This window comes from Thermobia domestica, chromosome 5 (assembly GCF_964235325.1).
Source record: "Thermobia domestica chromosome 5, izTheDome1.hap1.1, whole genome shotgun sequence".
In the NCBI taxonomy this organism is placed as follows: domain Eukaryota; kingdom Metazoa; phylum Arthropoda; class Insecta; order Zygentoma; family Lepismatidae; genus Thermobia; species Thermobia domestica.
The window spans coordinates 245,932,371-245,946,544 of NC_137458.1; the positions used below are offsets into that span (position 1 = coordinate 245,932,371).

The 14,174-nt window shown below is 33.6% G+C and overlaps 1 protein-coding gene across 2 annotated transcripts in view; it reads left to right on the forward strand.

Moving 5' to 3' along the window:
- The window catches only part of LOC145686513 (protein dachsous-like), a 147,329-nt gene that overhangs the window by 95,454 nt on the left and 37,701 nt on the right, over positions 1 to 14,174 (forward strand). The window contains exons 9-10 of one of the 2 annotated variants that reach the window (XM_081759897.1): positions 6,544 to 6,745; positions 12,862 to 13,007. In XM_081759897.1, the coding sequence (XP_081616023.1) occupies positions 6,544 to 6,745; positions 12,862 to 13,007 (348 nt within the window). The remainder of the gene's footprint in view (positions 1 to 6,543; positions 6,746 to 12,861; positions 13,008 to 14,174) is intronic. The other variant, XM_081759896.1, reaches the window with a different exon arrangement.

Genomic DNA, 14,174 nt, shown 5'->3' on the forward strand with positions numbered 1-14,174 from the left:
ATTACACTGATACACAAATCTCACATTTTGTGATATATTAGAATAGATATATTGATATCTCACTTCAAACCTCTACTTTTATTAATAGCAGTCCTTTAGCCCATGCTTTAAGCACGAAACCGGCGGAACACACACGGACGATTACGGTCGTCTACACGAATATATACGAAAATCGTAAGTACTTCATAGTTTTATACGGTGCACCTTCTATCTTGGAAACTGTAATTGGAAGAATCTTCAGAATTTTCCCAGCGAATTTGAAGTTATCATCTCCATCAAATATATTTATTGTTCGACTATCTTTCCATAAACAAAGTCAATAAATATTACTGAAGCAAACATCATTCATTTTTCACAATTTCTTGCTATTTTTCCACTCTAACGTTAAATTGCCTCTCTTCATTTTCACGTCATCAGTCAGAGTGAATGCATAATTTGTCAAAAGATATTCTTCCGCCACTGCTAAACCGCTACATCATACATCATGTACACGTGATATAACTAATTCTCTAATTATATGTTTTTCCTCATACTTGATAAATTAGTATTGAAGAAATAGGTGGTTATTTTTAATATTTTTATAATTACCACCAGATGATTGAAGATTCACAAGGACTACTTTTTCACAAAAACATTCTAGTCCTCCGCAAGTTCACTCACGGTTTCTGCACGCATACCATTACCATACTAAGATGTGATTTTGCACCGGAAGATCTACTCACACCAATACAAATTCACACAAGTTCAACCATAGATTACACGAAACAGAATGTCTTGTAGTTCACCAGAAGATGTCCTCATTCCTTACTGGTTTGAGATTTAAAACGTTTTTTTTTTTTTTTGTATATAACAGGCTTGCACACTTATATATATATATATATATATATATATATATATATATATATATAATATCAATAACATTATGTATGAACTATACGTATCACATCTGACAAAATGAGCTTTATACAAATTGGACTAATATAAATAACTCTGCGAAGAAGTATTCTTCATTCACTAATAAAGTTCTCTTACAATAATAATATAAATACTTTTATGCTAGAGGATAAAACTAATCTCTTACAAAAATCGTCGTGGTTGTATCTTTAACTGTATGTTAAGACTTTCTGGCTCTTTTCTATTTGACCTAATACTTTCTTACAAAATTCAAGAATCATAGTCCACTGGTAGAATTCGTGAATCTCGGTATTTCTTCTCTTCTTAACTAGTGTGCCTCTCTGCACTTTCTTATAATACTTATTGTTTCCCTTTCTACTTCTTCTATGCCTTCCCAGCCTATTTTATGCCCTGTTTTTCTCAAACATTTATATACCTCGTTTATCTATCTTTTTAATTTAATGTTGTATTTATGTTGTTTAATCCTTTTTCTAATTTCTTCTTCGTCTCTTCTATGTGCTTCATGTCACACTTTCCACAATTAATTCTGTACACTAAGCTTTCCTCACTTTGTTATTCCTCATTTGCTTTATTCTTCTTCCCTCTGAGTCCAAAATTTTCCTATTTTCATTTCCATAAGTTTGTTTTTACTTCTTCCTTCAACAACTTCTTAAGAACTTCTGTTTTATTTGAAAAATATTAAGAAAGGATAGTTCTAAATGTAATAATGTGAATTCTTTGATTTCTGCATTGTGCATATTTTCGAAATTTGACTGAAGAAGAAAGCAGAAATAGCTTTCTAAATTATATTAAGTAAAAAATTACGGGGAAACTGCTCCAGAAAAAGATTTGTAATTTATGCAAAATAGTTTTAATATCTGAATTCGGCACTGAGTTTCCTATCAATATACAAGATGAAAAGATTCAGACTTGATAGCAAAAAATAAATAGCCGAGCCTTTACAGGAATTAGTGGAATAATAAATAAATACAGGGTGTAACATAAATGCATTGCCAAAAGTGACGAGGTGATTGCTGACATCCAAATAAGTTAAAAAGTTCCTATAAACATGGGTCCGATGCTACTTCGTTTCCGAGATAGAAGGTGTTCAAATGTCGAGTCGCTCCAGTAGCTCACTATGGGAAAGTGAATGGAAATGTTCAATATTATAGGAATAATACGGCCAAGTGAAATTATGCCTATGTAAATACATTTACACTAACATAGAGAATGAAACTGATCAACAAAACGTTCCTAAACATGGGGCAGATTTCGCTTCGTTTTCGAAGGACAAGTGTGAAGTCAATTAATGGCTCAGAATAGTAAACAACGGTTTCACAACTATTTCATTTCCAAAGATTAGTAATTGTAAAAGGTATTCGATGGAGGCCACAGTGTTCGTTTATACCACATATGAACTTCAGAAGACAGTGCCCCATGTTTAGGAATGTTTTGATGTTAGCAATCATATGCTAAAGTGTAGACATCTAGTGCTATTTGCAAACATAACACTTAGTACCAGGTTGTCAACACTGACAACTCAATAACCTCAAAGGTTGATCAGTTTCATTCTCTAGGTTAGCGTAAATGTATTTGCATAGGCATAATTCCACTTGATTGTATTATTCTTGTAATATTGAACATTTCTATCCATTTTCCCGTAGTGAGCCATTGGAGGGACTCGACATTTGAATACGCTGTACCTCGGAAACGAAGCGGCATCGGATCCACGTTTACAGGAACATTTTTACTTATTTGCATTTCCGCAATAACCTTGTCACTTTTGGCCATGCATTTATGTTACACCCTGTATTTATTTATTATTCCACTAATTCCTGTAAAGGCTAGCCTATTTATTGTCTGTTATCGAGTCTGAATCTTTTCATCTTGTATATTGATAGGAAACTCAGTGCCGAATTCAGATATTAAAATTATTTTACATAAATTACAAATCTTTTTCTGGAGCAGTTTCCCCGTAATATTTTACTTAAAATATTTTAGAAAGCAATCTCTGTTTTCTTCTTCAGTCAAATTTTGAAAAGATGTACAATGTAGAAATCAAAGAATTCACATTATTACATTTAGAACTATCCTTTCTTAATATTTTTCAAATAAAATAAAAGTTATCACAATATTTTGAGTGGTTATTATATTCAATGAGAAAAAGCAGAAAGGCTCTTATTCACCGCAAAAAATATGTAGCAGAACTCATCTTACATGCAACAGCAGGCGCTCCCGGAAGACGCAACCCCCTTCCTCAGCCCGTGGTAGACTCCAAAAAGGATTTAAAAAAAAAAAAAAAAAAACATGAAGGAAGGTTAAAAACCGGTTAAAAGTCTAGGATATGTAAAAAACAAATCCTCTGTCAAACATTAAAACACGCGGGAATAGAAACTCACTTTCCCGTGTGTTTTAATGTTTGACAGAGGATTTGTTTTTCACATATCCTAGACTTTTAACCGGTTTTTAACCTTCCTTCATGTTTTTTTTTTTTTTTTTTTAATCCTTTTTGGAGTCTACCATGGGCTGAGGAAGGGGGTTGCCTCTTCCGGGAGCGCTGCCTGTTGCATGTAAGATGAGTTCTGCTTTTTTTTTTTTTTTTTTTTTTTGCGGGGAGTAATATCCTTTCTGCTTTTTATCATTAAAATAGAAGTTCTTAAGAAGCTGTTGAAAGGAGAAGTAAAAACAAACTTACGGAAAAGAAGATAGGAAAATATTGGACTTATAGGAGAAAAGAAAATGAGCTACAACAAGGTGAGAGGGGATTAGGTGCAGAATTAATTGTAGAAAGTATAACATGAAGTACATAGAAGAAATTAGAGAAAGGATTAAACAACATAATTACAACGTTAAATTTAAAAGAGGAGGTATATAAACATTTGAAAGAAACGGCATGAAATAGGCTGGGAAGGCGTAGAAGGAGTAGAAAGGGAAACAAGAAGTATTATAAGAAAGATTTTCAAATATAAACATAATTTTAAACGAAAAAGAAAATGTTTCTTTCAAATAAATAATCCACAATATTTAATTACCAAATATATGTATCTTGAAAGCAGGGCACCAAAGCCAAATTCTAAAAGAGTTGTTGGTTAATCATAAATTTATATTATCTTTTGAGACACCAACAATAAATCTTCAAATTTGTATTTTCTAGTTTGCGATTACTGGTTGTCTTTTGTGTGTTTGCTGTTTTGTAGATCTGTTTAGAAAGCAAGCAATTTGCGGCGTATTCGTAGGTGCAAGAAATATGCCTAGGCAGTATCTCAGCCTTTCCATTCTACAGCAGGTGGCATTTTAAATTAAAAAATATGCCATTATGAAAATGCCTTAGAATCCTAGTTGATGTCTTTGCGCTTCATCTTATTGTAGTCCATGCTTATAGAATTTCTTATACCGATATCCTGAGCCTTCTGGAATATTTGTCTTCAATCTCTGTACCAAAACTTTGATATTAGAAGTGGAGTAAGCGAGTTGTTTATGCTAGATTGTTCGAATAATGTCTGCCGGAATCCCCAAGTACATTAATTATTACAAAAATGTACACACCAAACGTATTATCTTTTTATTTTTTTTAAATAAGCATCTTTCAAACGAACTATTTTTTTTTTAAGTGAGCTATTTTATCACAAATAAGTTGAGACTATAGGCACAGTGTATGTTATATTAAGAGGAAAAATCATTCATTTATTTTCGTTGATTTATTTAGAGTACATCTGAAATATTTCGTGTTGCAGACTTCTGATTTTCAAGCTAAGAGCCGTCAAACTTGTAGTTTGGACTTAACAAAATTTTCGCAAAATAAATAAATAAATAAATGAAATAAAATATCTAGTTGCTATTTTAATTCCAAAATACCAGGTGTCCCGTAAGTTTCCCACCACGTTGGAATATGAAGTTTGGGCACCTCTGAAAACATTAATGGTAACAGGAACACAGCAATTAATACACCAATGTTCAGAAGAATCCTTTCGCTGGTAGATAGTCATTAATGGCCGGTTTTAATCTCGTGGCAGATGGATTTCTGATCCGAAATATAGAGCGGCAAGGAATACTGATTCGTTGTCTTCTGCTGTATGATTTCCAACAGAGACACACAGCTCGTAAAGTAGAATGAAACATTTGTACAGAGAAAGAGAAACATGCAGTGAGTTACGACACAACAAAGGTGTGGGTCGAAAAATTCAAAAGAGTGATTATGACTTGTCAGGGAAAAACAATGAAGGGAGATCCGCCATCATCAAAATGGAGGCTGTACTCCGAGGGGGAGGCGAATCCGAGCACCAGTATCTGTATGTTCACTTTCGAGATGGATATTTGAAAATTAACCATATAAAGCGCATCGGCCACCGTTGACAAAGTGTACAGATACTGTCAAATTGTCTCTCTCAAACTTATGAGCAGCCACAAAGAAGGGTGGAAGTGTGTAAAGCACTGTTGAATAATGCCACGGATCAGTATTTCATTAAACAAACGGTTATACCAGACGAAAAATTGGTTTACCATCGGACTCCAGTTGGACCAAAAGTTGGACACAGACCAGAACGCAGCACGCGTGGTAAAACAGGGTCTGTTTAAACATAAAGTGGTGCTTCGTGTGTGGTGAATTTTGAATATCATGTGGACTGGAAACTTGTTCCTCATGGTCGCACTGTGAATACTGAGCTGTCTGTGAGCAACTGGAATGAATGTATCAAGTTCTATCACGAAAATGCTCACATTTAACCAACCTCAAACGTCTGTTGTTGCAGCAGGACAATGCTCCAGGTCATAAATCTAATGTCAACCAGGAAAACTCCGTGATTTTGAAGGTATTGAACTGTTACCAGCGCACAGTCCTGATTTAGCACCTTCAGATTACTAATGTTTCGTGCAATGGGGCATTTCCTTCATGATAAAACAATCGCCAATGAGAATGATGTGCGGTGTGGCGTGCAAAATCTTTTTCAGCTTGAAGTCCGAGGAATGGTATACACAGGGTATTCGCAGTGTGGTGGAAATATGGCTATCTGCTATAGAGCACAATTATTTGAATTTTGCAGAGTAAAGTCTCTTCTCCATTGTTTACTTGCGTTTTCATTTTTCACATGATGCGTGGCAGGAAACATATGGGGCATCTTGATACATAGAATAAGTACTTTCTTAAGTCATAAGAAAGTATATTATGGAAATGTTGATTAGTTATGATATGAATGAATACATGATACATTTATAATAAAGATTTTCCAAAATCAACAAGTTACGATTTGTTTTCCGCAATAGGGGAAACTTACTGGTTATTTATTAACAGATATAGCTGGTATGTGATCATCTTACCTACTTCAGGAACTCATATCTCTAAACATTTACAAAGTCCCTCGATCTCAATACACTTCGTTTATAGGTTTTCCACTTTTGTAAGTGTAGAGAGACTTATACTTACGTTATTGTCTTTGTTTTCCTTAATAAACCTTAGCTTCTCAATAATAAAAGTTCTGAGTTCTTAATACACGGAAAATTTTTCCGCTGTCTGGTACATTGTTTTCATATGCGTTAAAATAAATATGTAGATTTCTTTTTCAAATTCTAATATATGAGTATTGCTTCTTTGTGTAATTTAGGTTTCAAACGATTGTTGATGGTTTTTGCAAACTCGTAAACTTCTCTTTGTAGGGTGTTCCATTAATAGAAGGATCCTTTCCAAATTGTTACACTATAGTTAATTTGTTAACTCCAACTAATGTATTACATTTTCAAAAACAAATATACTATGTATACTTAAACCAAAATGAAAGTGCTGACAACATCATTACAATAGTGCAAGCTTCACCTTCGTCAAGTTCAGGAAAAATCATTTACTCACTCGAACCAGCCGGTAAGTATTGTTTCACTCCTGTCATCAGCTTTATCTTGAACAGTAATCCCCCGACTTATGTAATTATTACACGACTTGCGTCAGTTCGCATTAACTTTCGAAAATTACAACGACTACCGCGTATGAACATCTTCGCGACTGCGACATCTATTGTAGTACATGTATTGTAGATAATAAGATTTTTCTGTATAAAACAACTGTGTATATATAACCTGTATACGTTTTATATTTCTATAATTTATATATGAATAAATACTGCGTGATATTTCATTTATAAAATAATAATGTATAAATAACATACATGAAGTAATAATGACTATTGAAGTTTCTTACGAAGCTATACTTAAGCAATTTACAAATTCATCTTGTATAAAATTCAAATTACATAAATGTTTTCGGAAAGTTTACTTACTTAAGTCGGGGGCTACTCTATTGCTTAATGTATCTAGTAATTTTGTTGTTGTTGTTGATGTTGTTTTCGTTATTGGAGGCTTACGTTGTAATTGTTTGATTTGCCATTATTTAAATGTTTTACTCTTAATAGAAAGCTTCTTATTGTAATTTTTCTCTTTGTTATGTTTACCAAGACATGAGTTAACTTTTATTGTTCTTACTTCGTAATTAGACTGGATTTTTTTTTCAATACTACCAGGCGAATACTGGGATGACGCATTTAAATGTATACGCCGTGGTCGATAAATTCATTGCCCAAATATTTATTTCCATCTCCTACTGTCAGTTATCCCAGCATAAAATGACCGTTTGGTTGCATAAATAAATAAATATACAGAATTATTGCTTATTTACACTAGTGACTGTGTTCTTTGTGTCTTTGTAGTCAATGTGAGCCTTAAGTTTCTGTTATAATAAGATAAAATACTTATAATTTCACTGAATAGAGTGAAATTTGACTCTATAGAATAACTGATATTTTTAAATAAAGGGTAAAAGACGACAATACATTCGAAGAGGTAAGTTTTCATTATATCGGTAAATTATAAATAACAGAATAAAATGATGTGAAGAACAACACAGTGCTAGTAGAAAGGTAAAATAATTGTTATGGAGATAAGAAAATAATTGTCACGTAATTTGTTTCTGATAAGAAAAATATTCAAGTATTTTGCTCTTGATTGGTATTCCATTACTATCCATCTCTCTATATAACAGAAATCCTGAGTGACTGACTGATCAACGCCCATTCCAGAACCGTTTAAGCTAGACACTTGAAATTTTAATAGTGCATTATATTTGTAACATAAGGTACATCTAAGAAAGGATTTCTTGAAATTTGACGGAAAAAGGGAGGAAATGGAGGATGCAATTATTATAGTAAAATGTTCATATTTCCGAATTTCTAAAGAGAAAAGACATAAAATTTGATATATTAAGTTCACATTTAAAATAACCAGACACGTGCTTCAACGTTTTTCTCCCATAGAAGGGAAGAAAAAGGGTGCCATTACAACTATCACAACAGGGTGACCATATCTGGAAATCCTTTAAGGTTAGAGACATGAAATTTGACATGAGATTGAAACTGAATAGTGATTGGGTAACGCAATGTGGAATTTACATCATATAGTTCTTTGCTTTGTATGCATAGTTTCGAGTAAGGCTGCTGCTAAATTTATACTTTTTTAAAGATGTAATCTTAATATATAAAGAAATCCTTCATAGTCCAGTCTCAATTATACATGAAATAAGATACTATGCTTTGCTAAAAGTTTTAGAAAGGCAAAAGTATTTTCTCGTTGTAAGATGATCTACATTGTGTAGTATTTGAATTTTTTAATAGCTGTGTGTATATATAAATAAATCAATTTCAACATTCATTTTCCCAAATCGGTTTAAAACTTCATTCTTTCTTATCCGTTTTTTTCAAGCATATTTTCCTTTCTTTAATTTCTTATTTAAAGGAAAAGAAAAGAAATCATGATAGATATTTATGTTTTTCTAAACTTGTTAAAGTTTTACTTTAAAAAATCCAATTCGAGTTTAAATCCCAACGTCTTAGAAGCGAGAAAGATACAGCAACAGCTAGTGTAACTCTAATCCTTGTTTAGCTAACTATAACTTTTGCGAAAGAGATTCAGCAACAGTTGGTGCAACACCTAATTCTTGTTTAGATGATTACAATGTTCCTGAATCATACTTGTGGGACAAATTTAATCAATGTGTTGCTAAAATCATACTTAATTTAATTTTTCCTTTCGCTTTCTTTTACTGACGTTACATATTTTTCTTTTGGCGTAGTTTTAAATGTACTAAAAATTATCTACGTTTTATTCTACGGAAAACTGATCAAGTTAAGAGTACCAACATTTCTATAAGATAGTGGTTTTAGATTTATAGAAACTAGTAAAATTTAGATTTATCTAAGGTGGCCACCGTAAGTTCTACAGAAAGCTAGTCAACATAAGGGTAAATACCTTTACGTTCCAGATTTATTGAACCAAATTAGATGTGTGGTCAAATATTACATAGTGAGTTTGGTAAAGCTTACTCTATTTAGACAAAATAAAAAGAATGTACACCTTGCAACCACAGATGGAAGTTCACACACACACTCAGAGAGAGGCGATAAAAGAGTAGGAAAATACTAATATCACATAGAAAGTTGAAAGATACACTATTTGATCAAAAGTATCCGACACCTGGCTAAAAATGACTTACAAGTTCGTGGCGCTCTCCATCGGTACTGCTGGAATTCAATATGGTATTGGCCCACCCTTAGCCTTGATGACAGCTTCCACTCTCGCAGGCATACTTTCAATCAGGTACTGGAAGGTTTCTTAGAGGAATGGCAGCCCATTCTTCACGGAGTGCTGAAGTGATCACAGGTATCGATGTAAGTCGGTGAGGCCTGGCACGAAGTCGGCGTTCCAAAACATTCCAAAGGTGTTCTATAGGATTCAAGTCAGGACTCTGTGCACGCCAGTTCATTACAGGATGTTATGGTCGTGTAACCACTCCGTCACAGGCCGTGCAGTATAAACAGGTGCTCGATCGTGTTGAAACATGCAATCGCCATCCCCGAATTGCTCTTCAACAGTGGGAAGCAAGAAGGTGCTTAAAACATCAATGTAGGCCTGCGCTGTGAGAGTGTCACGCAAAACAACAAGGGATACAAGCCCCCTCCAAGAAAAACACGACCACACCATACTGTTTTCACTACACACGCTGACAGATGGCGTTCACCGGACATTCGCCATACCTACACCCTGCCATCGGATCGCCACATTGTGTACCGTGATTCGTCACTCCACACAACGTTTTTCCACTGTTCAATCGTCCAATGTTTACACTCCTTACACCAAGCGAGGCGTCGTTTGGCATTTACCTGCGTGATGTATGGCTTATGAGCAGCTGCTCGACAATGAAATCCAAGTTTTCTCACCTCACGCCTAACTGTCATAGTTCTTGGAGTGGATCCTGATGCAGTTTGGAATTCCTGTGTGATGGTCTAGATAGATGTCTGTCTATTAAACTTTACGACCCTCTTCAACTGTCGGCGGTCTCTGTCAATCAACAGACGAGGTCGGCCTGTACGCTTTTGTGCTGTACGTGTCCCTTCACGTTTCCACTTCACTGTCACATCAGACACAGTGGACGTAGGGATGTTTAGGAGTGTGGAAATCTCGCGTACAGACTTCTGACACAAGTGACACCCAATCACCTGACCACGTTCGAAGTCCATGAGTTCCGCGGAACGCCCCATTCTGCTTTCTCACGATGTCTAATGACTACTGAGATCGCTGATAATTAGTACCTGGCAGTAGGTGGCAGCACAATGCACCCAATATAAAAAACGTATGTTTTTGGTGGTGTCCGGATACTTTTGATCACATAGTGTACATATGCTATGTTTCATAATTTAGTTTACCAAATTATAAAATGAATAAGTAATGTTTCTATTATTCAGTTCAAAATCTCTTGTCGCGAATTCTGTCGAGGAATTTGAAGCTTAAAATATATAAAACGATAATCATGCCTGTTGTTCTGTATGTTCGCAAAACATGGTCGCTTACTCTGAGGGAAGAACATTGACTGAAAGTATTTGAGAACCAGATCCTGAGACGAATATTCCGACCCAAGAGGAACGGGAATGGAGAATGGCGGAAACTTCAAAATGAGGAACTACAAATTTATACGGTTTACCAAACATTGTTAGGGTCATCAAGTCTAGGAGGCTCAGGCAGGCAGGTCATGTAGATAGGATGGAAGAAAGTAGGAACGCTTTCAAAGTCTTAACTGGAAGACCAGTCAGAAAACAACCGTTAGGCAGAACTAGGCGCAGATGGGAGGACAATATTAAGATGGATCAAGCAGAAATAGGAATACAAACTAGAAACTGGATCCAGTTGGCGAAAGATAGAAGTCAGTGAAGAGCTTTTGTGAACGCGGCGTTGAACCTCCGGGTTCCAAAGGCAATAGAGTTAGTTAGTTATAGCTAATGTTTCGATGAATACAGCAATTATTTTGTAATGCTTGGCTATATCGCATCAGAAATCTTCACTGTCAGCTTACAGGGACAGATCAAACGATGAATATTCAAGAAATTCTTTGCCTATGGGAATAGCATTGCTGCATGCTGTTATTCTCTCCTTTATTCATTTAACACATTCATGCCAATGATTTTAAACTGACTAACAATGGCACTCAGAATACTTCTTATTGCACTATTCTCTCTCAGATGGTAGTGCCATTTGACAAATACATATATACCCATGTATATACATATACATCTTCAACTTTTAGTGGTTTTCACTCGTTGTAGATTTGAGGTTTATATTTTAACTTACTCAGGTTAAAGTACGAAACGAATAATGGTTTAAAAAATTACGTTTAGTTAGACAAATTAAAAATAAATATGAATTTGTGAAATCAAATTTTAACTTGGATCAAAAATATTATACCGTACTATAACGTGAATATAGACTAGACCAAAATTTTTTAGTGTTTTGACAAAACAATTTATTTTAAAAAGGTTCAAAAAGTGTGTTCACGGATACAACTAGGATACAAACTACTTTCAGTAGTAAACATCTAAAATGAAAGGGAAAATAAACTATTTGTGTAGCAAAAATATACACGATTCACCAAAATATTTGTGACAAGAGAAATAAGGATTTCCGTATCTACGTCACAGAAATCAACTTTTAGCGATCAGGATAGTCCAGAAACAGAGAACAGAAGGATGTAAAAATGGTAAACAAGTGTGTGTGTATAATCTCTGGCAAATTTAACCAGAGGGTACATTTCATTAAGTCAATCGTGGTTTATTCACGATTCGATACGGTATTTCAGTCTCAAGCGGACAAGACTTTAATAGTCGCAAATACTTAATTTTGTGTTGTAATATTATTATTGGATTCCTTCATGCACTGAAACATGTAAGTTGGAAGTAATTTTTTTATTGTCTCTATTTTAGCAAAAAATTATTATCAAGAGTAGCATTGGTTTGATTAATTGTCCTCAAGCACCTTAGGCCTTTGCGCCAGGACTCAGATTTATATTTACTTGTGTTTACACATATTTTCTCATGTTCATTTATATTTTATTAGTAATTTGTCAGAATTACGTAAAACTGGATAAATTCGTTTAGTATATAAAAGATTAATGAGTAACATAATTTTAATATTTCAAGTAAACTTATGTATTATTAATATTGTGCTAATATTCATGTAATCACTAAAGTTGATTGGTTCAGTTGTCATGCTGGCACTCGTGTCAAGCATCATTGTTGTACACATTTTAGTTGTAGTGAGGACTAATCCAACTTGTTTTATTTCATTAGTCAATATGTTCAAATAAACAGATAGACTAGGAATGGTTGTAATTATTGAATTACTATAGCACTATAAAAATCCCCAATCTCTCTCTCATAACAAGATATTTACATGTTTAAATGTAAGTTATTTAATTAAGTAATCAATTGAATAATACTGAATATTAATTGGTATTATAATACCCCCTTACCAATGCGTGACAGGCAGAGATTATCATTACTACTATTACTACTACCCTAATCATATATTAGGTGACCTCTTGATTACACTTTATTACGTGTTAATTAATACTATTGTTAATATTTTATATGTTCTTTCTTTCAGATGAAAATTTTCACATTGATGAAAAAACTGGTTTAATAACAACTAAAAGCAAACTAGATGATGGCGTCTATGAACTCACTGCAGTTGCCAGATTATTAAGTGATCCTAATGATATTAACAGTGTAATATCAAAAGATGAAGCCGCCGTAAGTGAAATTATTTACATTATGTTAATATCAAAAGATGAAGCCGCCGTAAGTGAAATTATTTACATTATGTTAATATCAAAAGATGAAGCCGCCGTAAATGAAATTATTTACATTATGTTAATATCAAAAGATGAAGCTGCCGTAACTGAAATTATTTACATTATGTTAATATCAAAAGATGAAGCCGCCGTAAGTGAAATTATTTACATTATGTTAATATCAAAAGATGAAGCCGCCGTAAGTGAAATTATTTACATTATGTTAATATCAAAAGATGAAGCTGCCGTAACTGAAATTATTTACATTATGTTAATATCAAAAGATGAAGCCGCCATATATAGTGAGAATGCTCACTGATATCTACCAACTTTCCAAATGAACCAACTTCTAGAACTTATAGTATTATAAAATGTTTCTAGCTTAGCAAAGATCTATGAAAACCATAATCAATAGTTTTTTTTGTTTTTTTTTTGTTTTTTTGTTTTTTTTTTTGTTTTTTTGTTTTTTTGTTTTTTGTTTTTTTTACTTCTTACTTAATAATCTGTTTCAATGGTTAATTTGCTGCCAGTAAATGAGAAAAAAATCCAAAAAGTGACCAAATTTATTAAATGTTAAGTACACCTCTAAAATTTATAGCTTAAGCTTACACAAATCAGGATACATATACAACTTTGCATTCAAAGAAGCAGGTGCACTAAGATTCTCAATTATTCTTATATGTGAGTAAAATAATTGAAACAAAAATCTAAATCATATGTGAAATAGGTGAAACAACGCCTTAAGAAGATAGAGAAATCGCTAATTCCCCGCTTTCCGCAGAAGTGTATCATTGGTCGTCATATTTTACTTTTGATTGTTGGTGAATAACCCAAGCATAATAGTCTTCATACAAATTGTTACCGATTTGCTATGCTAATCTATCTTAATAGTTGTTATGGCAAATTGTTACATCCAATCAACTTTAACTGAAGCACCCTGATTTTCTCAAAATGAAATTACTGTAAACTTGATTTGAGAAACTTGAAGTATACTTTCTGAATCAACTGAATTTTGAAAAATACGTTTAAGTTCAAGTCAAAATCATGCTTGAATTATCTTTGTTAAAATAAAGATAGGTATGAAAAATCAAGCTTAGTCACGCAAACTTCATCGTCTAAGTTAAAT